The sequence below is a fragment of the Taeniopygia guttata genome, chromosome Z (assembly GCF_048771995.1).
Source record: "Taeniopygia guttata chromosome Z, bTaeGut7.mat, whole genome shotgun sequence".
NCBI classification, from domain to species: Eukaryota; Metazoa; Chordata; class Aves; order Passeriformes; family Estrildidae; genus Taeniopygia; species Taeniopygia guttata.
The window spans coordinates 7,909,650-7,936,322 of record NC_133063.1 but is presented as its reverse complement, the minus strand read 5'-3'; the positions used below and the strand labels follow the sequence as shown (position 1 = coordinate 7,936,322).

The window sequence follows — 26,673 nt, the reverse complement described above, 5'->3', positions numbered from 1 at the left end:
GAAGAGGCCATCAGGAGGTAGGGCAGCACTTTCCTGGGACAAACATCCTTGTTCTGGCTCCTGGAGATGAGCAGAACACAGCACAAGTGCAGGGATGAGGCTGAGAAGTGGGCATGGATTGTGAGAGGGGATTGAGACCACCAAAAATCCCCAAAACCTTCCGACCCATTTCCAGAAGAGTCTAGAGGAATGGACTGCACGGGATCACTAATTTGCACAGAAAGGAAGAAACTTACCAACAAGATGTGGAGATTTATTTATACAAAGTATTCCAACCAAGCCCACATGCGTGGACATGCCCAGGACACCCCAGAGGATCCATGCTGGAGCTAGGACTGGTGATCTCTCTTTCCCTCTCTCCTTTCTTCTCTTCCCCCTCTTTAATTAATTTCTGTCTTTCTTTCTTTCTCCCCTTTCACCTTACCCCTCTGTTCAAAACCCACTGCCATGTGTTCATAGAGGGGATAAGGTCCTAACTTAGACCAATTTCCATGCCAAGTATGTCATTTACTAATAGAACTTTGTGAGTTTTTGTGGACCCTCTGACTCTTGTAATTCCTTTTGACCATGGGCACCTACAAATCCTGAGTACTCCCTCCCCCTCAAGGGTGGGACGCCACACTTACAACTTTAATGCATGGAAGTGGAAAAAGGGGAAATAAAACAATATTGCATCCAGATAGTCAATAAAATAATTCAAGAGAATCTCTTTAACAGCAATTTATTATAATTAAAAGTAACAAGTAGTTTTAAATTCTTTTGTCTTAAAAATCTAGTGTAACATACTGCTACAGTTTTATGAAACTCACGGCAAAATTGTATCCCCAAACCACACTGTTGTGCCTGGTCCTCACAGACATCAGTGGTGTGGCACACAAATAGCACAGAAATGGATCGCTCTATACAGCGATGATCATTAGGCCTCAAGATGCTACAAGTTATTTTGTAAGAGCTATTAAGTATAATTTCTGTTTTTCTCTTTGTTAATATTGCTAGAACAATCAAATATTTCACATAGCTTTTGGTGCCCATGTGATCTTTTAAGAACTCTGTTTTATCCCCGTACATCTTCCTGCTATAGTTTTCAGTTTTTAAATTTTCCCCCCTTGGTGACACGCCTGCCCCATCTTAGGAGATAAAACCATAGTGATGTTTGCAGTCACTCTGCACACATTCTGAAGCCAGTGTTCAGCCCTAACCCTTACCTTTCACACTGCTGACAAAACAACTTGGCAGCACACAGTTCACGAATACTACATGCTCATGTTTTAATCTCCAGCTTCTTGGGAGCTCTAGAGTTTACGTTAAGCTCAAGCTAAGTACCCAAGATATCTAACTTATAGCTATTCCTGATTTGTGGAAAGGAACAGTGGCCAGACATTGCAGGACAGATGCATCTTTGCATTGCACAAAAAGGCCTGAACAAGTCATAATACTGTTTATCATTGGCTTGCAGGACCAAAAAAGAATATCCACAGGCAAGCACGCATATTGATGAAAAGAACAGTTCTAATTCTGTCAAGCATTTAATGTGCTGAATTTAAGATTACAGGTTACTCAATACTCAAAAGTAAGCAGACGCCTCTGAGTGAAACCCTTCTGGCTATCAGAAATGTACTGAAGAAAAAGAACATGGGAAACTTCATATAGTCTTTCAGATGTGGTTTGTGTATGATTTCAGATATTCAAGATCCCCTCAGAAGGGATAGGGAATTTCCACATGAACTTCACAGTAGTGCATGGAATTGGGAAATTCAAAGAAAACCAATCAGTAAGCAGATTCATGTACACCTATATCCACTCTGGATTTAGAGTCATGGGAAAATTATAATCATAGGGTAAAAGTATGGATGAAGTACCAGATCAACAAATTCCATTAACGAATTCTAATTTCTCTACGAGAGCAGTTCACACTTTTCTTAGCAGACCTACAAATTAAACTCCAGCAGAGAAGAGGCTGTTAAATTTACTCAATCAAAAAAGAATTTTTGGGGTTTGTTTTCAGCTAGATTTCTTGGGAAAGATAACCCCAAAACCAAAAACAATACTTACAGCAAAACTGTGAAACCCTGTCTTACATAATATCCTAAACTACTATCTCGCTTTGTGAATGCACCTAACAGCTTATGAATATCTCACCCTTACTCAATAACACCTTAAAGAGTTTTAACTGAGGTAGCCACTAAAACATCACCATACATTAGCAATGCCAACACAAGGTGAAAAGCTCAACCAAGATGCTCAAGAAAAATTAGCTAGCATTTGCTTCCAAAAATGTAATTTACTCTCTCGCTCTTTTCCTCCAAACCTTGCTTCACTTCCCTTTTCTCTTCTTGCCCAGCTCTAACAAACAGCCACTAAAGAAAAGTTTAGCTTTCCAGTTCATTTGTAAAATGTCCTTGGATTTCCAAAACTAAATTTTCAAATGAAGAATTGGTGAATTTAGTTTTAAATGAATGCCATTTTGAACACTGACACTGAATGACAATCTGCACCCTCAATGACTGACACCTGAGGTTTCAGCTCCATCATCTTTCTGCATATACCTAAGTGCTAGAAGCTATGGAAAGACACCTGCAAGGGGAAAACACAGAAGCGGTGAAAAGGTCCCTTTCATTTTAAGTCTCACCTATATATGTAAACACACAAAGAATCACCTATTAATTCACTGTCTTTCAAGTATCAGGAAGCTAAATTGCAATTATCATTCCTCTAGCTAAAAAGTACAATGATCTCTCATATCCCGGACCTTTATAGGCGCAATCATTGCACAAAATGAGAGCATTTTCAAATTACTTGTATAGCTATGATAGCCTAGGCTCAAATTCAACATGAAAAAAAAAAATCAGCTTTAAGGATAATTAATACCCTGGTATTTTTGAAAACATTTTCAAGATTTTTTTGCGGTCCTTTATCACAGACTATTTTTCAAGGTAATTTAGAACCTCTTCTATCGACATCCAAATCAAACAACCAACCAAACAAGAGAACTCTAACTGAAAATCACCCCAATATCTGTTGTTTAGTACACATATATGGCAGAATGGACATTTGGGTAAACATCTACACTGTACACATACATGTACATGTACTGTAAACATCCAGTTCTGACTTCCTTTTTTCAACCACTACTTGGAATTTGAGTGTCCTCTCCAATTGGCCGAATGTTTTAATGCATATACAGAAATGCAAAGTTGCATTTCAGACATACTGTATTGACCCAAAGCAGCACAAAACCTCTGCTTCTAAGATACATACTTACCAAATAAAAAAGTCTGAAGAGAAAAACCATGCTCTCACTTAAAAAAATAGAGCACTAACAAGTGTGACGTGCATAATACTGGTTTCTCAATGTAGAGCAGATACTGTGTATATATTCCCAAATATAAAAATAAAATGGTACAAATTGCATGCAATACAATTGCATGGTACAAAGTGCAGTTCAAGCAATACCAAGGTATTATCCTTATTTTTCTGAAGCATGTGGACAACAGCAAACTGCAGAGTGGTAACTGTAATGCAGTCCATGGGTTTCTTCTTCCACAGAAACAAACAAAGCAATTTTTATTTCAAAAAACTCTAGCCCACAACAGGGAGACATCAAACAATTTAGTCATGATAACAGTACTGTGAAGAATTTCTGAATTTTCTTACACATCTAGATTATGCAAAGGGCTTATTGTTTGAAGTACTTTGCTAGAACTCCTTTTTCACAAACCACAACACACCAAAGAAAGCGTTTCCTGCTTTCATTTACACACAGTTATTCATCAGGTGGAAGTAGATGAAGGTGGTTTATTATAACATTATAAAACTAACCTCATTCTTATGAAGCATATGTAATGCACAAATTAAAGATTCCAGTTAAGCATCACCATACACTAACCCTTTATGTTTTATAACAAAACCAGCTAAGAAATTGTTACTACTGAAATCATACACAGGCACCTCGCTATATCATACTTACGTTATAGTTTTCTTTTTAAAACATTCCACAACTGACTCTGCTTTTAGGTCACTTTTGTCCATTTCATCTATTTAGACGCTGTGTTACCACTTCTCTGTACATGATAGAGATATATATCAGCAGCAGAAAAATGACAAAGAAATCATCCAAGAACCCCAGAATTCCAAACAGAGCTTCAGGAAGAAAATCCAGAGGTGAAGCCAGGTACAACAAGGCTCCAATCAAGCAGAGGAATATTCTGATGCGAAACATCCAGAAGAGGCCACCTACAGAAAACATCTCCCTGAAAGCATGTCGCAATAAAGTGGGGAGATCCATAATTCTTTCCATAATCTATAAAGAAAGAATTTATAAGTTAGTATTTTGCTTTAGCAACTCATCCATGTTAAACTTAAGTTTCTACTACTACATTACATCTTAGATTCTGTTAGTTTATAGGAATAAAAACAAAATCTGGGAAGATTTTATGAGTTTAGTTTTACTGGGTAGAAAGTCATTAGAATATATTTTCTATATATTTTAACTGTTTTCAAGAAACAGTTAAACTGTGTTATTCTACAGTGAAAAGCATACATGTAATAACATCACGAGAAAATATACTGGTGTCTATTATGAAGGAAAAGCAATGAATACTAGAGGAAAACAAATGACTGGGAAAGTGAGAAACAGCAAACAGCTTAACTGGAGTGAAATATTGATCAGAATGCAAGACAAACCAGGACTGCAAGAAAAAATCTAATAGGTAAAGTAGAATAGGTTACAGTTTTTCAGAAACACAATACCCCCCTCCTGGTGGTATACCAGTGATTCACAGAAGTTTCCAAAGGATGGATGAAGCTTCAAAGTAAAGTAAAGAACCTTTAAATGAATCCACTCCTGGCTCCCTTCCATTTTGCTACTACGATTCTGCAAGCTTAGCAAGAGACTGCTCAACAGAAAATATTCAGGTTTTTGTTGTGATGAGTAGGGAGGGGTGAACTTTAAAACTTTTTTTATATTGGTTCCCTTCTGTGGTACAAAGTTTCTACATAGAGCTGTTAAACTCCATTAAAATGACTTATTGCCATAGCTGAAAATATTTTTGAGACTGAAATTTTTTATGTGGTAACACTGCATATAAATCAAGGACAATTTATCTAGTCCAATTAGGGCTTTAGTGTAGCTTTCTGGCATGCCCTCAGACAGGTTACTGGGGACTAGACACAGCTCGCAGAGAGGTCTAATGGAGCCTGAAAGGTAGTTTCAACCTCTTCTGGACAAAACCCATACATTTTGTGGTTTAGAAAAATACTCCTCCCTCTTCTGTCTCTTTGTACTGTGCATTTTTCTTGCTATATCCAAATCCCATTACAAATGAAGACAAGCAGGGAGGTTACTAGCATGCATGTGTGTGCATTTCAGCTTGCGAAACGGGACACGCACATAGGAGATGGGGTCACAAGGCTGACTTTCTAACATTTGTAGAACTTCGACCACCCCTCTTAGCTATTTACAGGAAAAAAAAAAATCTTTTTTCTTCACTCAGAGGTGAGAATAAAGACTGTAATATAACCTAGGGGAAAAACTAAAAAATCAAGACAATGTACAGCTGTCTGAAGAGAAAGGCACAGAGTAGAACTTCACATTCTTCTAATCAGTGTAAGAAGACCAATTAAGTGAATATTCTTCTTTGCAGGTAATTTATTTCATTAAGTAGTTTTACTGACTAATTATTGATCCTTTCAAAATAATGACTCATATCTAAAAAACAACTTACACATGACCACTTGAGAAAACTCAAGACTTATTAGATTCTCACTCACAAAAAACCCCTAAGTTTCCATACATTGTCATAAATGACAAATAAATAATTTTGGGTTTGATCCAACCATTTCAACATGAATTTCCTAAAGAAAAGTTGCCTAGGCCCTAAGAATCAGGAAGAGAAAATCCATATCCCAGGGGAAAAAAAAAAAAAAAAAAGGAGGAAGAAAAACCAAAACTACAAAAAAATTGCTCTCGAACTTTTCTGACACCACTGACTTCCAAATTTACCCAAAACGTACCGATCTGGGCTGTCCTGAAAATCTTCGATTGTAATCATTAACATCTTGAAACACTTGGGCTGCACCCTGCTGATCTTCACCAAAGAGTGGTAAGAATAGTGTCACCTAGGCACAGCAGGGAGATTTTGTTATACATGCAACTGTAAAACAGTCATCTTTAGTTAACTATATAGAAAAAAACTTTGGTTTAGTTGAATAGTTAATAGGAAAATAAACTGAAAATTACTAGCATGGATACTGCTATTAAATTTTAACTAATTAATTGCATACAGCTCCCTACAGAATATTAATTTTTAAAGAGATTGTTAAAAAAAGCATAAAATAACCTTCCTTTTAAGAGAGGCTTCTTAATACTGAAATGCTTTATGTTTCATGAGTGGGACAGATGATTTGGAGAACAAAGTTAATTTACAAAATTAATCTAATTTTCTTTTCTAAATTGAAAATCAAATAAAGCAATCAATGAGGCCTTTGTTTTTCCATATTTTAGGATTGCCTTCCATGACAACAAGCACACAGCAAAACTCATGGTTTTGCATATGGATCTTCATACCAAGATGAATTAAGAAAAAGATATTAACCTTCAACTGTTTTGTACAGACAGAGAATTTTGCTCTGTTCTTGGGTTAACTGTCATGCAAACCTAGAGAAATAAGATATATGTGAATATGGCCTTATGTATGTTATCTTTCTGCATAGGAGCTGCTGAAAACTTAAGACTTTGGAAGCAATGGACAGGTATAAAATGCAGATTATCATGGGAAGCAGGGAAGGCATAGCACTTCAAATTATTACAGTCTTCAGAAGCTTCCTCTGTACCTGGTGACTAAATACAAATCTGTGTGGCAGTCACATTCAGAAACGAGAGCATGAGCAGAACTGCATTCAACTTCTGGTCCTGCCACAAACCTCTTGTATGACTCATGTTCATGTATACATCTTTCCCTTCCCCATTTATAAACTAGGGTTAGAAAGAATACATAACCATGAAAACAGTGCCACCTAATATTCCTGTAACTCAGAGGAATGTAAATGAAAATATATATAAGGAAAGACAATTTTAAAAAATCACTTATTTTCCCCTTTTCCACCTTCCCCACCTATTATTTGTGCCTTTTTCTTCACTGGCTACACTCTAAACCTACTAATTCTTCTTCCAGCCATATTTATTTTTCTTTCCTTCAACTGTCTTCTTACAGTCATTTGTCCTGCTGATACACACAAAGTAGGATATTATGGAGGAGCAAGGGCATGAGTTACACAATTCATTAGAAGTTACTAGCTCTGTGTTTGTGCACTGTTAAAATAAAGATGTACTTTTGTTAAAACATACACTATCATACTCAGAGATCCTAAGCCTTAATGAGTTGCAGGAACATGTTTCAAACTGACAATGTAAGTAAGTTGCGTAGGAAGTAAGTTAATGCTTGCTCTACAGAGATTAAATTGATGATACATACAAGTTAAAAATAGGACCAAAATAAGAAATTGACATGAACAGGTCTTTTGGTAGGGACAGAGGGAAGGGAGAAGGTATTTCTCAGGAACCAGTAGTGTGCTGATACTGGCCGTCCATCACAACAGTCAAGCCTTTCAGATACAAATTCTGGTAAAAGAAGTTAATAACATCCTGAACAGAAAGCATGAAAGGATCATAGTTAAAATCTCACAATTTTCTGTTTTCACATACTCTTTACAGAAAAACATCTGAGTTATCAGCACAATTCACTTATGTTTGAGTGGCAGGAACAATCTGGAGCCATTTGTCAAAGCAAGAAGTTTGGAGAAACTGAATGTCCACCATTCCTGGCTCACATAACCCTCTGTGTTTTTTCAGTTTCTCAGACTTCTTTATCTGCCAGCCTCACTACTGCAGCTCACATGTAAGTGCCTTGTGGCAGGCTATCCTAGACAGCCAAACTGACAGGTCCATGATGATTTAAAATATTACCGTCTGTCTGCAGATCGGACAGCGGATGGCACCCAGCCACGAGCCATACCTCCAGTAGGCAATAATGCAGGAACCTGGTGAAGGCAAGGTACACACATTTAAACTGCTGAGATGAAAAATGCATCACCTGAAATAATATGTTACATGGCAAGGGAAACAGAAAGTGTATATAAGCAGTTAGGTTAAATCTACAGTTTCCTGATGTAATTTTGTGTACAGCATTGGCTGAAGATTCACCAAGAACTAATGCCTTCAAATTCAATATTATTAATGAGAAAAATCCTGAATAGGTTCAAATGAATCAGTAATTTTAAGGCATCAAAACTGAAAACACAGCGAATTTTTAATCTTTAAATGAAGAAGCAGATACTAAAATTTCTAACAGTTTAAAAACTAGAAGTCACTAAAATGTCAGGAGATGTAAAATTTATACTAAAAATTTGGCTTTATCATCACCAGTTTCAACAGATGGAGACAAATATAAAAATGTAAGTATTTTATCTGTTCTCCAAACTTGCTTGTTTTTCCATTTAAACAACTGGGCATGGTGTACACTATATACTTCAAAAAACTAGATGAATGTAGTGAAAGAATTCTACTGAGAACCTGAAGGACAGGAAGCAAAATCTTACATATAAACAGAGCTTCAAAAAAACCCACAAAACCAAGCACTTTAATCAACTGTGCACTTAGTCATAATACTGCAGAACTTCCATGAAAAAATGTTCTGTGAGATAAATAATATTTTATTCTTACTAAAACATTTTTTAAACAGTGCATTCCCAAATGTTCTTCAACCTCTTCACTTTATTAGCAAACTGGAAACAAATTATACTCTTTGACATTTTAAAATTAAACATTTTCATTCCTGACAGCATAGAAAACAGTGCAGCACACTCTTAAAGTGACTGTTTATTCATAAATGTGTTTTCTCTACTATTTATATAAAATTCTTTATTTCGCAGATGCAATGACAGTTAAAAGCAAACAAAGCTTTGAACCAGGATGCCTGAGCTACTGCCAAAAGTTCTGGTTCTAACTCTGGGACTAGGAGCTTTTCTTGCTTACCACAGAAGAGATGTCCACAGTTGGTTTCTATAGGAAATGTAGCCTGTTGCAAACAGACTGGACACGACATATCTGTATAGAAGCGATGCCGATCACTAGCAGAAGCATCCTGTTGGAACAGCAAGAAAAGACAAAGTGTTGGAGATACTATTTTATATAAGCCTACTGAATTCTAAATAATAATAATAAATTGGTATTCACTCACTATAAGTCAAACTGTCAAACTTATCTGTTAAACAAGCGTGTGTTTCAAACCAGTTAAAGACCACAAAGAAAGAACTTCCTTGGTTCTTCACACTGAGTCAGGTTAGACACACTGGAACATGAATAACAAACTTAGATCTATATTGTTACTTCATTATCCTGAGTAGTTCTGTCCAGAGACAGGTAACTGAACTGTGTTGCTTACCAGTTACAGCCTTTAGTGTTTCCAAGCCCAAACACAGCTTGTGCATGTCACTGTCATGAAACATCTTTTCCCCCCATTTTGCCATATTTGTCTTCCACATAAATATGCACTGTCATTATTTCAAGAAGTATCATGATGAAAGACTGTTTTCAGTATTCTCCAAAAGTATGGCCTAGACTCTACCTGTTCAAACTGGATGCAGTCATAGAATCATTGAATGGTCTGAACTGGAAGGGCCTTTAAAGTTCAGTAAGTTTCAACTGTCCTACTATAGGTAGGGATGCTTTCCACTAAATTAGGCTGCTCAGAGCCCCATTCAACCCTGCCTTGAACATTTCCAGGGATGAGGCATCCACAACTTCTCTGGGCAGCCTGTTCCCAGTGCCTCACCACCCTCACAGAAAATAATTTCTTCCTTACATCCCTTCACAATCTAGCTTCTTTCAGTTTAAAACCACCACTCTCTGTCCTGTGATTAAAGTCTTTGCTAGAAAGTTCCTCTCTGTCTCTCACTGGTTCTTGTTGCTGTGCCATTGTTACTACACACTGCTTATCAGTCTAAACATCTACCCCTGTCCTGTCTCAGCAAACTGTACTCCAGATTTCCTTTCTTTTACCCTAAAGTTCCCAGGAACATTCCAGGAAGCATGCAGCATAATCTAACATGCTCCACCTTGTGGCAAAAACTTACTTGAAAAAAGAACCAGCCAAAATTTAGTTTTAATTACTTAATGCATCCATTTAAAAAGGCTACATTATCCCATAACTTGATGGATTTCAAGAATGCCTCTGTACAGTAAGTAAGCTCCCATAACTTTCAAGGTCATCTTCTTCCAGAACCTCAGAGAGGCCTGCAGCACCCCACATCAGAGAGCTGAATGTTGCCAACACTCGCTACAGCACCTGATCAGTTTGAAGCTGCTGACGAAGAGCTCGCACTAGCTCTTGATTTTCTGGATGTATGTTCTGATGTTCATTTCTGTGAAAGGAAATACAAGCAATAAAAAGCCCTGTGATCCAACACTGAAAAATAACTCACTGAAACAAATATGAAACTTGAACAAAGGACAAAACATCAGTATTTCCTGCTATAAAGGATTTTAAAGGAAGTACATAAATAATTAAGGAAGCAGGAATTTATTCTGGATCCTAAAGTTACTTTGGACACTTAAAGCTGTACAGCAACAAGATTTTTCAGAGACTCCACAACCAATCATTAAATCATGTTAAAACTGGATTTTAATCTGAGAAAAAATTAAGCCTTGAACCTACAAAAAATGAAGTTGCTTGAAAGTTTTTCAATTAAACATACAGAAATATTTTTCATTTTTTCTCCATTGCTAGTTTCTTATTTGTTGGTCTACTCATAAATTATTAGTTTCTCACTCACTGCCTAAGTCATAGAGTTGGAACCTCCTAATTACTTCAATTTTATCTGCTACATGACATTTGCATAAGAAAGGGTAGACAAATTTACATTTAGAATATTGAATTTATGTAACTATCAGCAGACTGTATATAAAAAGAAACCACTCTTTTAAAATCACTCTTTTTAAAAAAAGAAATACAGGTTAGATATGCCTTGAGGAATCATTGGGAAGGGCCACACTGAAGAAAGAAGGATGGATATATTACAAATTCAAAAGCATAGTGGGACAGAATTGAAATTAAAAATGTGCTGACAACAATTACAGGTGATGAGTTACAATAAATATGAATCAACAGTAAAAAATGTGAATTTTTATGCTTTATTAATTCACATGGATTTCAATGATGATACATTCTGCTCAGCACTCTTGAGGTCTCAGCTGGATTCTGTTCTCCATTTTGGGCTAAATGCATAGAAACATATAGAGAAGTTGGAGAAAGTTCAGAAGATAATAAGAACTACTGCCCACATTTTTTATACATTAGAGAAAGACTTAAGAAATGTCAGTTTATATGAAAAGGGGACAGGATAACTCTTTCATTCTATAAATATGAGCAATTATTTCCCACAGTTATCTAAGGCTTGTGGAAACACATTTCTAATTATGTAATGTAAAAAATCAGAGAAGATTACCTCAGGCTATTTTGATCCATCCCTGACTAAAAGTTAAATCAAAAAACAGGTTGCAATGCTTGCAGGGATATTGAGGTAAGGTGATCCTCTATCAGAGATGAGGGCTGGACTGGTTGAGCTTTCATGACATTTTCTGGTTGCAGTTATATTATATAATTTCTTCAATGGCTCTCCAAGATTCCCCAATAATTTCCTTCAGTTAATGTTGGCAATCATAATATTGCATTATTGCTCAACTGTTTATTGCACTATTGCTAAAATGTTTAACATTTTGTCTGTTTCATTCTTTTTTCAAAGAGAGTCACATATTTTTCATGCTAATATTTACATGGCTATCTGTAAAAAGAAAATATATTTAATACTAACATGGGTGACATATGAAAGTTATATGATAGAAAGTCTATATTCTTCTTACGCACCTTTGGTCTCCATGAATCAGATTTGGTGGATGTTGTCTATCATACATGTTATATGTATAGAAGTATTTTTCTGTTTAGATGCTACAAAATGAACATATTTCACATATTCAGTTTGCCAGAATGCTTGATATATATTGAAATCCAATTTGATTCATACACAAGCGGAAGGTGTGAATTGTAAGACAGTTTATTCTGATTTCTCCATAACAACTAAATTAGCAGTAGCAAATTTGCTACTGGAAGTGTTCATTTATATGACCTTACCCTGGTATCACATACTAGGCTGAAATCATGAGAGCATTTGCAGAGCTGCAGAGGTACAGCATGTACTGTCACTTATGCATAAGATGGTGATGTAGCTGACAACCATGCAATGTTCAGGAAGAAACAGGCAGAACTCAAGACATGTCAAAGGCAACACTTCCGTCATTCAATTAGCATAAGAAGATAACTGAAATATATGAAAACTAATATTGTGCCATGTCATTAGAGGCATTATCAAACACAAGCCAGAAAGAAATAAAAGTTAGATGCAAAGGCCTTTTATTTCCCCATTTCTGACTGCTAGCAAGCCAAAACTTGGGGAGAAAGATCCTATGATGTGGAAAGATTATATTTTGTACCACAGAGGGCCCTGCCAAACTCTTATTATTGGAAGGAAGATGACTGCCTGCTCATGCAGTGTGCAGTCTCACACAAGGAAAGAGAGGGACAGTGCTTAAGGGGACTGGTGCATCACTGTGCAGTGAGGGACACTGCTAAATTTCAAGGACTAAGATCTCACTTCTGCTGAAAATAGTGACTTGATCTTATAATCAAACCATATGATGGATAGAAAAATTAGATTTAAAAATCTCAACCTGTAGACCCATAAACATGGAACAGTTCAGTCATCTAGGACAAATCCTTTGTAGGGAATTAAAGGATCAGGCTTCCTTTAATTTGCTGAATACACTGAATTTTCACAATCTCATTTGTAATGTCACAACCTACTCACCAGTTGAAAAGATGACGGAAAAAGTCTGGCTTAATTTTATCAAAATTTATAACTCAAAAGCATACAGGCTTCAGAGAACTATCATATAGTGCCTGAAGGATACATCTGCAACTTGTTACATATGTTAAATATGGCTTGTAAGTTACTCTGCCAGAAGTATGAATGAAGCCTCCATGTGATGCTTCACTGAGTTCTTTCACCTTGAAACAAGTACAACAATTATATCCCTTAACAGTTCTCTCCATATTCTTCTTCTGCCCCCTAAAATCTACTCCAACACTTACTCCTTACTGCTCATTTCCCTTTTGATTCAGCTCCTGTGACTATTCATCACCTTGTAAGCTTTCTTTCCTATATATTTACCCGTGACCTGCTCCTACCCAACTTAAGTATTTAGGTTCTATTGATGCAGAAGCACGAAAGGCAAAGAAAAAACCTGGGGTAATGAACACTAACTATATAAGCAACACAAAGACCAGTGCACTGTCTAAGGTAACTGGAGAAGAAAAACAAAAGACCCTTTCTCCCTCACTTCCCCCTCAGTGCTAAGTAAATCAAAGTTTTTGCACTGTACAGATTTTCTAGGATACTATGCAGATTTTGATGGCAACAATACAAAGGAGATCGATGAAGAGTGCTGCTGAATACAGATAATTTCAAAAGATACCAGAAGGCAGAGCAGGGAGCTAAAAGGATACTGGTAGGACTTTCAGTTGTCAGTCATAGAATCACAGTTACAGAATATACGGAGTTAGAACGGACCCATCAGGATCATTGAGTTCAGCTCCTGGCCCTACATGGACACCTCAAGATACATATGCCTGGAAAGTATTGCCCAAACACATCTTCAACTCCCTCAGGCTGGTGCTATGACTTCCCTGGGGAGCCTGCTCAGCCACCCTCTGGGTGAAAAACTTTTTTCTGGTATCTTAACCTAAATCTCCTCTGACTCAGCTTCATGTGTTTCTTCAAGTCCTGCCACTGGCCACAAATCATACAATGCAGACCTCCAAAGTCTGGAAGATTTGTGTTTTCAGTTTCTTTGCCCCTGCAGAAAATAAACCATCAAGGCATGTAATAGGATTCACAGTCAAACTTTTTACCTACCTCTTACTACACTGCAGAGGCAGTCAATAATTAGCCTTATCGTCCTTCCTAAGTAACTCTTCATAACTGATGCAACATTTCCCTGAACTTAATTCTGACTGAACTCCTGCTACTCTTGTCAACTGCTGACTCTTGTTCCACTCACTTTTTAAAAAATATTTCTTACTTGCCTTTCTAGAGTTCAAAAATAAAGTGTTAACTTTTAAACTAAACACTTGAAATTCAAGTCACAACTGCCAAAAATGTCAAGATGAAGGGTAGAAAAATCATAACAGAGCAGATGAAAAAGAGGCATTATTAAAGCAAACTGAGTAACTGAAACAACTTCGGGGGAAAAAAAAGCAAGGTGAAGTGAATGCCTTTCTTAAGATTCCTTTGTGATCTCCTGGTCCTGAAAAGCAGCACTGCCTTGCAGTCCAACCAAGTTTTTCCACCTATAGCTTATTTAGTAGCTTATTCTCAAGTTACTCTACCTCAGCAATATTTTTCATGTGGATATACCCTCTTCAAGTTCCATGATGCCACTGTTTCACCAAAACTGAGCTCCCTTGGTTTTGAAAACTGTTCTGTGTTCAGAAGTTTACAAATATCAATAAAATAACATAAAGTAACACAAAATAACAATTAAAATAAAATAAAATAAGCCAATCTGAAGCGCAGACTCATTTTCCTCAAACATATAGGCTAAGATGTTTGTTAGGATGCAAATAAAAACTCTGAAATAAAAATAAGCTTTGATCATTACAGTTAGTGAATTCTGAACTTGACACTTTCCTGTATGGAATGCATATTGCAGTCCACTGTTTTAGAGCATATTCATTGGAAAAAAAAATCAGTCAATTTATTTGGATTTGGGTTGTTGTTTGCTTGTTTTCTTGTAAGGAGACTGCAGCTAGAACATACATTGGAGAATATATCCAATTTTAATCTTGGAGTTGTTGACAAATCTGTACTTTTTAACCAAATACAACACAGCAGCCATATAGACTGTGAATTTAACCATTTTCAGTCTTAAGGAGTGACGAACACTACTCAGTTTGATTATCTGAAGATAAGGAAGAGTTAAACTCGAGTTTTGATTCTAGCTGTGCCAAGCAATTAGTTAAACACAGTAAACAATCAAAACAACCACTGCCTTACTGTCACAAATACACAGTTTTTATGTACCAATGCACAAAATTGTCAAGGAAGTTAGTATTTTTATAAGAAATTAATAATTCCTCTCAACACATTCTCACCTTAAAAGCGTATATACCAGAGCAGCAATGAAAGTGAAACTGAGCACAACTGCCACCAGTACCTGGTCACTTACTCCTTCTATAACTGAATCATTATCTAGCTTCAAACTCTGAACTTCTGCTTGATGACTGGCCATCACAGCTCTAAAATGCAAGAAGAAATATATACATATACATATACATATATTAAAACATATGTGCACAGACATTTTAAACACAGTTACAAACAATATGTAAACAGAATAGTCATTGCTGGGAGAAAAGAGTGCTACAAAAAGAAGGAATGTATCCATTTTTACCAAACACTGAGTTTGTTGTAGAAGTCTTATGCAGTAGTAAACAAATCTTAAATGACTGTGTTATGATTTAAAGATAAAAAAAAATTTAGTCAGATAGTTTACTTTGAAATCTTTATAAGATAAATTGCACAGGAATAGGTCATTACTGAGCTGGCCATATTCTAAGGACAGTCTACTGAAAAAAAAATTTAAATTAGTCGGCATTATAAAAAGTTTTAGCTATTACACACCACAGCATTCCTGGTAAGCTAAGCCAACAGAAAAACTTAACTTCCACCACTCACATGAATGAAGAAACAAGGACATTTTGGTTTCAGTGTTAAATGCTCATTTGGATACATAGGAATCACCCAATACATTTTAAACTTCATTTTCTTTTTCTGTGCATTACCAAACTTTAGCTGGAGACATGGGGAAAACTTGAAAGAAAAACAGTATTATCAGGCTCCCTGAGTTAGACTAATTTTATACTTGTTTCACATTTTTAGCCATCAGTGGCTAAGGCTAACATTTATTAACCTACAGTACTAACCTACAGCTGGAGACATGCAAAATAAAATAGCTTCCAACCCACTGCTGAATTATTGCTGTTGCAATCAGGAAGTGAAATGAACTATGGCTATGAATATTATGAAATCAGAATGGTGAAGCTAACTCTGTCAAATGACATGAAAAGTCATACTGTGGCTCTGAACATACACAACTGAAGTATTTTCCATGAAGCTGACATAAAATCCCGGTATTGGTTTCTGAAGGCAGGTAAGACTGGTATCTTTTTCTCTGTTTCCTAGCCCAGCTTCCAAGCTTTCATCAGTGTTTCACTACACTTCACAGCCCATGTGTCATTTTTAATTGAAACCTCGCTGTCTAGCAAATAACACCAAACACCCTCTGGCCCTGAATTAATTGCACAACTGAAATAGAGTACAAGTCATCAGGATTTTAGTGGATACCTGTAATGACTACCCTGGCAAAATTTCAGCATGTCAGTCTATTGTGAATAAAAAAGCACAATCTTTTCTCTAAGACAGCTACTCTCACCCTCCACATTTTTTCTACCATAAGCAGTGGAGCTTTTTTCAAGCTTCCGTAAGTCTGTAGCAGGAATACAAGAGAAGCTGATACATTCTAAGAGTATTGTTAGGAAGTGTAAGTGGTATTAAGTACCATAAGAGCAGAGCAAACTCGTGGAGAACAAGGGGAGATTTCATTAATTGTCGTATTTTTGGGCTTTCACTGTGAAAACTAAAATGGAATAATGAAGCATATATGAAGTGAAACAATAAACTAAGTTATCCTAAGTATGCCAATCTGAATTGAGACTATTATTTCTGTAACTATAGTCAATTTTTTTTTAATTACAGCTTTCAACAAGCAACTTTGTCACAGTATTTGGAAAGAGTAACTTCTTTCAAAGGTGGAATACCAGTGACTCATAGAAATGCATGTAGGTCAATATTTACACATGTTTCATATATACTAATGAATAAAAGACCAGATCTTTTTGGAAAGGTCTGACATAGGAACATGGGCTCTAACAAGGAGTTAGAGCATTTCTCTGCACAGCTAGTTATACCATTACATTCCTATACCTAAAGCCATGAAGTTAAGGTGTTGTGAAATTTTTCTGAACAGTGGTTCCCTGGTGCTGAGGTTCTGGACTGGCAGGTGTGCTGTGATGCCTCCCTAGCTCAACATTACCTGCCTGTATACTTAATTTCTTTGCATAACCTGTCCTGAAGAAGCTTCTCTTTCTTACACTGCATCATTCTAAGACAGCCAATTTCCACAACTGTGCATGCTGATATCTTAAATTTCTATGTTTTTCCTCCTTAAGTAACATTATCAGATTACTACTTTTTATTCTGTCCCACTGTTTTTTCTGGGTTGACCACTCAGAACAAAATCAGAAGTAAATGCCAGGGAACTGGTATAATTCCTCCTTTGCTCCACATCAATTCTGTTAGAACTGATGTCATGTCATTGGCGTGTTATACCAACACACCAATGACAACTACATCCCATTAAATATTACATGTTTTTGGGTGGTTTTTTTTTGTTTTTTGGTTTTTTTTTTTCAGAAATACCTATTATGTCAGAGACATACAGATTATTTAACTGTACCTTTGGAAGACAAGCGCTTCTTATATTAACACCTGAACATCCTCTGTCACTGCTTGCTTGATGCACTTAGAAAACAACACATAGATTATCAATATCACACCAATTTAAATCAGTTTCCCTGAACAGCCTTCAAGACATCTACTCCAGCTCTTCCTTCTCTGTATGTTCCTTATAACAACACTCCAAATTCTTATCTGCCTACCATTAATAGCACTCACTGCATCTGCTTGCCTTAATTTCTGTTCACTTACCTTTCTTGAAGTGCCAAGCTAAGGTGCCAAAGTTAGCATAAGAACATGAAAATGAAATACACAGATCCTCACTTTCTCTTCCTTCTTGCACATAATGCCAGTTACTTAGATCTGCTTCAGCCCTTCATTTTGAAACATTATGACCTTCCCAATAACCTCTAAGACATAAGCATAGTGTACAAGAAAACCTATTGCAGTCTTTCTTTCCCCATAAACACCCTGAGACACTTTGTCTTCACTTATGTATCAATACCCCAAAGACTATATAAAAGGGGAGTGGAATCTGTCTCAGTATCACTCTCAGCTGCTTCTATCACTGAATTCTAGAGAAGATAAACTATCAATGCTTAATCCCCACGTTGTTTATATTTTAATTTACTTGCTGTTTCTGGACAGCCAACAAGCACTGTGTATACTTTTCTTATTACTTCCAACACTTTCTCTCAATAAGATCATTGCATGGGGGAGCTGATCAGACTTGTGTAGACTAGTACTACAAAATAAAAGTGTATTGCTTCAAAAGAACCAACACATACTTTCTCTGAATTCATGCCTCAGTAGAGACAGCAACAATCTCCTCCTCCTCCCCCTCCTTTCTCTTGGACAGCATGGTAGAAAAAGCAATGTTTACAAAGAAGATGTTAAAATACACTAATAGAAAAAATGTCTGACTGAAGGAAGAAGGAAACTTGTGATTTCAAGGCGACCTTGAATGTTTTCAAACAGAATACCCAGAACTGGAGGCTTGCAGTTCATGTTTCTTCGAGTGCAACTACAACAGCCAAAGAGTGATCTGCAGTGGTTTGAATGCATGATAGGCTAGATAATTAAAAATAGCTTCTAAGAAATCTCACCTCACAGTGCATGTGTTCAGCAATTGTTGCACTTTCAGCTGGTACAACTAAGAAGCAAGATTTAAATAATGTAATGAAGACTCAGTCTTTGGAGACAACCAGCCTTGATAAAGACCAAGTGTGTGTCAGAGAAACCTTCCAGAACCAGACTTTATTACATATACCTAATCACTCCTAAAATAATCACTGTTAATAATCTGATGGAATTCAAGAGTGAGTTAGTATGGCTCATACTAAATTCCATCCATTGATCCATTACATTTTTCTGGTTATGAAAAAATGACAGCATTTCATCAATCTTTTCCTCACATAATTATTTTCACATCTGGGTTCTATATCACAGGCTTTCAGACATTAAATTACTTCAAAGTTTTTCTTTCTTTCTTTTCTGTAGGCTTATGTTACCTTGTTTCTTTCTAAAATTTCAAAGAAGGTTTGAATTTATTTTATTGCTCTGTTACTATTCTTTAATACAATAAATTAATTCCTGTCTACACTAGCTCTGAGAAAAGTACCATCTTATACGTTTACTTCAGGGAAAAAATGACAGTAATTGAAAATAGATTAAATTCTGATAAATTATTTCTGGTTATACTTAAGGCTTTTACTCTTTTTAGCCATTTCACAAGGATGGCTTTCTTAAATGCAAGCATAACTCCACTCTATGTTCCAATGAGAGGATGATAACGAAGCAACATCTCATAATACTCACATCAAAACTGGAATTTATACAATTAACTTCAGAATTTTAAAAATATCTATTGCAAACTTTAAAAAACTGAAAGAAATGCTGGGCCTTTTTCCTGCTTCAAAAACAACACCACCAAAGCCCAAATCTTAAATTCCAAGTTTACTTCAGCTTATCTTCAGACTACTGGCACTTGCTTCAAGTAAAACAACACAGAAAAGGAGGAAAAGACAAGGAGTTACTCCTCCATTCCATATGGAATAGCTAAGTTACAGCTTGACACTGCATCCCAGTAGACTGGGATCCAGTTAATCTCTGATGGTTCTTGATGGCTAGAGAGTATAAACAACCTCAGAGTAAATTATCCACAAAAGGTTTTGCAATAGAAAGGAATGCAACTTACTGTTTGTAAAGTCATATAGTTTTATTTGTAAATCTGTCAGTAATTAATCATCTGCACTGAAAATCACCTTGTTTATTACCAGTTTTTCTCAGAGTGATCACTGACAGAAGGTAACACTAATTTTTTTACATTGCAAATAAGAATCTACAGATATTTTTAAAGTTACATTTTCCCCTCTGTGGTTATGCATGAACAATGCATGCAGATTTAAGCAAAAAAAAAAAAAAAAAAAGACAACTATAATGAGCAATACTGCAAGTACAATGGCTTTTATTCTTGGAAATTCATACAGATCACACTGAAGTGTGAGGGAATGAAGACATAAACTAGTGTGGATATATTATTTCTTAGTTTTTCAGACTATTAGGACTTTCAATGTTCAACATAAAGCACAGCTACAACAATATCCTATGCCATGACTTGAGAGTTTATAATGTCTTCATATTTTCATAAAGACATTAAAAACAATCCAGTCTTTACCATGATATGTTAAACAGCTATCAGCTATCCAAAGTCAGATTCTTTCCCATAGTTTTCTGAAGTATTTGAACTTTTCTGAGTTTATCAGGGAAGTGCCATATGATGATATACTTTTAAAACCACAGAGATTTTTAGGACCAACTACCAAAGGAATGTGCAAGCGCAGTGAAAAAGAAGAGGCTCTCTTGATTTCTGAGAAGTAAACAATGAAGTAACACACAAGCAATACTGATGTGAGATACAAGTTATTAACCTCAATGTATTGACTTTGTGAGCACAGTACAATTTGCTCAACATCTGAAAGGTAATTTGGATTACAATGTGACCAAATGGGATGGACTGGGAGAGAAATGGATAAGAAAAATGGAGTTTTGGGTTTTCATTTATTTTAGTTTTATTTTGAGTCTTTTCCTCTTGATGCAGTACTGGCAGCCACCATCAGTTCCTGAAAAAATTACAAGTTAATTACATAGTGGTGGTGGGCCAGCATGAAGCCAGAACCTGCAATTCCTTTTGCCAGTTGCCTTTTACTAGCAAAAGCATCGCCCCTGTCCTTTGAAAAATCTGCTTAATTTGTAGAGGCTGTGTGTTTTCCAGGATAAGATAATTCATCTCCAACTAGTCAAATACCACAGGTCACATTTTCTTAAGATTAAAAAGGTTTTAACCCCTCATATTTTCTTCTGTGGAAGAGAAACAAACAAAAAACTGGTTTCATTCAAAAGATTTCTAATAAGACTGGCTTGTTTTAGATAACATAAACCAACTTTTAAGAATTTAAGCATACTAAAACAGAGGATACTTATTCTGTAATCCACTCCCTGAACATATATTAGCTTATGTTGAAATATCTGTAGGCATAAATTTAGCATATTTTATTTATGAGAAAAACAGGCAAAAATTCCCAAAGACAAACTTTATATGTAGGGCAAAAATTGAGACCTGTTTCATCAGAAGCTATCTAATTACTTCCTGCTCCAGTATAGTAGCAGGTCATGGCCCTGCTCTGTGCTTGACAATGAGACTTTGTGAATGGATTTGACTCAGCAAACTGGATCCTACAGTTATTTATTCACTCTTTCTTTAAGAGTCCAAAGAAATGCCCAGACTGCATTCAGAAACAATTAACAACAGCAGGCATGAACTACATATCATGAACGTGGAAGTGTTGAAGACTATGAGTTTACTAGCCTAAATCCTAAATCAGCTAATCCTGAGGTGATAGATTTTATCCAGGTTCCTTAGTGTTCCTTAGTGAAGTTGGACTTCAAAGAAGTGGTGTAGGCAAATATAACATTATAGAACAGAAATAATGCAAATGATTGATGGTGTACTTAAAAAAAGTGTTTCTGAGGAAAAAGGATTTTACTTGAATAAAGCACCACACAACAATCTCTAGTACTACGTATCTCCCTATATTATAAAAATCAGTAGCAGAAAATTCAAAGGGCACATTTATTAAGAGAAATTTTAAAAAATCTAACATAGCAATATATAAACTGATGAGATATATTCTGTGACAAGGCTGTTAAAACTGACTTGGGATTATCCTACGAGAATTTAATGCAGTCTATTAATGCATCATTATTAGGAATTTGCATCACCTTTGGGTTTACAAGTCAGTTCAGCTGGTACAAGAAATACAGCCAAACTCAGCCATATAGTATTCAGTTATATGCTTACCATGAACCACCTTTGCTTTCACAACTGTGCTGACTACAGTTAAGTGCATGAATACTCTTTGCAAAAGAGAATGGAAAAGGCCTGAACAGTCTTGCCAAAAGAGAGGAGAGGGAAATTTCAGTAGGCAAAAAATGATTTTTTTGAGTATATCTTAAAAAAACTGACCAACTGAGGCACTTGCCTGATAAAGCAGGTTTCTGCAAGGTCTGAGGTCAGCAGTCTCTGAGGCACATTTTTTCCTAAAGAGAAAAAAAAAACCAGAAAAAATAAAGTAGATATTCTGCTTTTACTGATGGAATCATGCTCTGCAAATTAAAAGTAAAGCAGCTGCAAAAAACAGGTGCAAGGCTGTGAGGGAAAATAATCCAAAATTAAGATACCATTCTACTGGGAAAACAAAATGTCTCCAATAATATTTTCTCCTGAGTCCAAAACCACGTGGATGGCTTGGAGCAAAAGCACAAATTCAATGCCTGTTTAGCATTACTATTCTGAATATCTGCCTGGGTGATGTATGACTTGTGTAAAACAATTCCCAACAAAGTTTTCCACCACTTCATAAGGAAAAAAACATACTGAAAGGTATAGAGTTCTGAACAAACCAGAGGGTGGAATTGAATTAATATGCATATAGGAGCATGAGAAAGAGCCTGCAAATGCCTTCAGCTTGGATACCTGACTTTCCTGGTTGGACAGGAAGAAAAAGAAAATACTGTCATTTCATTATAATGTTTGCTGGAATATGGTAGTACTTTAGCTAAGCATTAGGAGACTTCAGATCTCTCAGGAAAAGTGCCCAAGAATTCCCTACTGTTGAAAGTGCTACCTCCACATACAGCCTCATATCTAAAATAGACAGCAAGGCAAAAAAACAATACTGTATTTGTTTGTGTCAACAAAATGCAAGCTACACCTCGTGGCAACAGGCAAAGCAAAGAGTGGGAAACGAGACACAGAGAAAGATATGACAGAAAACCTTAAACAACGCACTGTACCTGTGAAAACACTGTTTGTCAAAAGTACCAAGCATGTTGCTTAAAGCACACATTAAAACTTGGAATGGAAAGTTGGTAGTTCTGCAGTTTCCTAAGACTTTAAATTCATTCTGAAACTGAATGCTACCTTTAAATGAAGACAGATTTGATTTATACCTTATACAGTATTATACAATGTTATACAGTATTATACAATATTATACAGTGATTTATATCTTATACAGTATTATACAGATTATACGAGATCAGTAAGAAAGTACTTTCCTGGGAAAACTTGAAAATTTTCATGGCTCCTACAATACTCTTCAGTTCAAAAGAAGCTTGAATAAAGGGAGCACTCAGCTTTTGTCCATGTTACTAATTAATTACACGGAAAAAGTCTGAGAAAACAGGTAAAATACTGACAGTTTCCACATCTGTGACCCTTCCCATTTATACAACCCTCTACTCTTATCAGTGCCTTGTGCCTGCCACTACATGTTGTTGCAAGTCAAGCCCATTGTTAACTGATAAGGAACTGCAGAACTTATCATAATGCCACACACTCTCATTGCAAACTTCAAATAATCCAAAATCCAACACACTACTGACAAAGAGTTGCTTGAACTCCTCAGGTGACCCATTTGCAGCATGGAGAACTTCTCTGGCTGGGGCACAGCAAGGATACAGGGGCACTCTGGCCACAGACAAACTCCTTGTTTTCAAGACAAAAAATTAATTTAATCACCTAAGGAATCCAACTAAACTGGAAAAACCACCGAGATCATGCAATCCAATCTAAGACTGAACACCTCCCTGTCAACCAAGTTGTCATGTCCAGTCTTTCCTTGAACACCCATTGACTCCACCACCTCCCTGGGCGGCCCATTTTGATATGTAATCATCCTTCTTTCTAGTCACCATTTGCAACTAGTTCTAAGCAAGTAACTTATAGAATCGCAGAATGTTAAGAGAATGGAAAGAACCTTAAAGACCATCCAGTCCCAACATCTCCATGTCACAGACAGGGACATCTCTCACTAGACCAGGTTACTCAATCTTATCCAAACTGGTTTTGAACATTGCCAGGGTTGGGGCATCCACAGCCTCCTTGGACAACTTGTTCCAGCATCTCAACGCCCCTAACAGCAAAAAATTCCTTCCTGCTATCTAGCCTAAATTTCCCTTCTTTAAGTTGAAACCCATTACTACCTGTCACTACAGTTCCTAACAAAGAGTCTTTCTCTGGCTTCCCCTTCAGATACTGGTAGATTGCCTGTGCATTAAATTTACGACAGCAGGGCTTTGTTGAAAGCAAGGTAATGTCCAAAACAGAGAAAGTCGTCAAGGCTGCTCCATACACAAGCGAAGCCATACTGGATACTATGATATATCTGTGGGTGCAAGGTCATTTCCTACTCCAAAAGGAGTAAAACCTTGTGGGGGCTGCTCCTTTCACAAACAGAAGTCCGTGGGTGAAAGGTCATTTCTCTACGCCAAAAAGAGACAAAAACCTTGTAGGGGCTACTCCATCCAGAAACCGAGCCACGTTACACACCAACATTGAAACACCATCCTCACAAACACACGCTCCCAGCCCCGCCGGACATCTAACCAACACGCACACTCATAAACACACAAACACACGGAGCCGGGGAAGCGCTGCAGACTCGGCCCGGCAGCGTACGAGGCGCCTCATCGGGCATACCACAGAGGGGTTCGCATCTCCCTCACCATCCCCAGCGCCCCGCGGCCGGCCGTGAGGGGCGACCAGCCCAGCCCAGCCCGCTCCGAGCCGGCCCGGCCCCCCGCCCCCCTCAGGGTACCTCCGCCGCCGCTCGCCGCCGGCCCCGCGGCTCCGCCCCGTTCCCCGACGCCGCCGGGTCGCGCCGCGTCCCCCGCCCCGCTCCGCCCCGCAGCCGCCGGGCGCAAGCGCGGGCAGCCGCTCCGTCAGGGCGCGGTGACGTGTCGGCGGCACCGCCCGGCCCGGCACGGGGCGGGACCGGCGGTACCGAGCCGGCCGCGGCCCCGCAGCCCCGCCATGTTCAACGTGGAGAGCCTGGAGCGCGCCGAGCTCGGCGAGAGCCTGCTCACCTGGGTGAGTGCGTGTTTCCCGTTTCCCGCCCGCACCGAGCCCCATGGGCCGCGTCCCTCGGGACAGCGGAGCCGGGCGCGTCCCGCCCCGGGGCAGTGCAGGCCCCGCGGCCGGGCCGGGGTCGGCGGAGCCCCGGCGGCCCGGCCTTGCATTGTTCACGGCGTATTGTGTCGCTTCGTGGGTGCCTGGGCAGGGCCGCGCTCCGCCTCAGCGCTGGCCCTGCAGCGGGGGAACAAAGGCCCGGCGGGCCGGGCTGGCGAGCTGCAGGCCGTGGCTCTGCTCCGTGTCCCTCCTGTGCCGTGGGTGTGTCAGTACCCCGCTGTTCGTACCTCTCTGAGTAGCAATGCCGCCTTTCTGACCAGAGACTTGGCATTTCCGCCTGTTTGTTTTTTCCTCTTGTTTTTTAAGTAGTGCTTGAATCTCGAGAGACAGAATTCACCGATGAGGTCGAGGATTTTACAGTATCAACCTTAGAGGTGATACATTTATTCCTGGAGGTGTTCAAGGCCAGGTTGGATGGGGCTCTGAGCAACCTGATCTGGCTGAAGGTGTCCCTGCTTATGGCAGGGGGGTTGAAACCAGATGATTTTCAACGTTCTTTTCCAGGCCAAACCCTTCTCTGATTCTAAGATCTTATGATAAAAATTACTTTATACTACTTTCACGTTTGCAGTTTTTGCCAAAAATGTCTTTAGGTTAAGCTGTCACTCAAAGAGCAGCCAAAATGTAGTGGTCATTAAACCTGGGTTTGCAGCAATGACTGTAACACAGACGTGGAACTTGCATTTCTGTAGTAGCTGAGTTATTGGTCAGTTGTTTGAAACCACTGAGTTTTGGTTTGAGGCTGGTTTGGGTTTTTCCCCCTCTATACTCAAAATTGCCAAGTAAATACCTAGAATATGAAACTCTGCAGTACAACTGATTGTTGGATACAGAAAGTTTCAGACATTTTTTCTGTGAGAAGCCAGAGCTGACTGAAGCTGTCATAGTGATGAGTAAGTTCCTGGGCAATAACAGGTTAGATTTCTCAATGAGAGTCAAAAAGGATGAGCAGGGGAGATGAATTTATTGTTAGAGGTGAGCAAGTGGCCTGGAAAGTATAGAAGGCAACAATTTTGGGGAAGAGGTTTTTGGGGAAGTGCTTCATGTAGGTCTGGAATAAGTCACCCAGTTTCACTTTCCTTCACATTCCTGCCAACTTTTCCATCTTTGTTATGGACAAGTGTTGGCCACTTGTCTTGCTTTTGGCTTTCCATGCTTTCTCTTTAAGGTGTGGGGAATAAAAAGTCCCAATATGAGGAAGTCAGTGTGTGTTAATACTGGCAAAGAAAAGCTGAGTGAGCTGCTCAGTCTTTATAATCTGCAATCCTGAAGCTGTACCTACCCTGTGCAGCCTGATCCTATCTGTAGAAATGGTCCACAGAGGTCCCTTTACACTTCTCAAATATTGAGCTAATGAGGAGATTAACAGAAACAGTAAATCATCTTAAACAGCATTTGAATGGATCAGCTTTATTCCGAGATGAATGTATGAAGTTATGCGTTATTTTACAGTTTCG

General features: G+C 37.9%; 2 protein-coding genes across 8 annotated transcripts in view; one reads left to right on the top strand and one right to left on the bottom strand.

Annotated features, from left to right (window-relative positions):
• Positions 1–705: 705 nt before the first annotated feature.
• Positions 706–24,963, bottom strand: RNF170 (ring finger protein 170). Of its 4 annotated transcripts, none has more exons than XM_002189428.6 (8): positions 24,846–24,963; positions 22,227–22,284; positions 15,264–15,407; positions 10,344–10,419; positions 9,032–9,140; positions 7,964–8,037; positions 6,013–6,117; positions 706–4,300 (listed from the first exon to the last, which is right to left on the bottom strand). In XM_002189428.6, exons 3-8 carry the CDS (start codon positions 15,398–15,400, stop codon positions 4,031–4,033), a joined length of 771 nt encoding a protein of 256 aa, XP_002189464.2. In that variant the 5' UTR covers positions 15,401–15,407; positions 22,227–22,284; positions 24,846–24,963; the 3' UTR covers positions 706–4,030. The 4 variants fall into 4 exon arrangements, with proteins under 4 accessions (XP_002189464.2, XP_012432836.1, XP_030113989.2 ...); XM_012577382.5 differs by having other exon boundaries at positions 15,326–15,407; positions 24,846–24,918; XM_030258129.4 differs by lacking the exon at positions 22,227–22,284 and having other exon boundaries at positions 24,846–24,884.
• The window catches only part of HOOK3 (hook microtubule tethering protein 3), an 81,456-nt gene continuing 79,711 nt past the window's right edge, over positions 24,929–26,673 (top strand). For 2 of the 4 annotated variants that reach the window (XM_030258125.4, XM_002189459.7), the window contains exon 1: positions 24,931–25,117. In XM_030258125.4, coding sequence (XP_030113985.1) covers positions 25,061–25,117 — 57 coding nt within the window. In that variant the 5' untranslated portion in view covers positions 24,931–25,060. Of the gene's footprint in view, positions 25,118–26,673 lie in introns of all 4 variants that reach the window. The other 2 variants (XM_032744307.3, XM_030258123.4) reach the window with 2 other exon arrangements.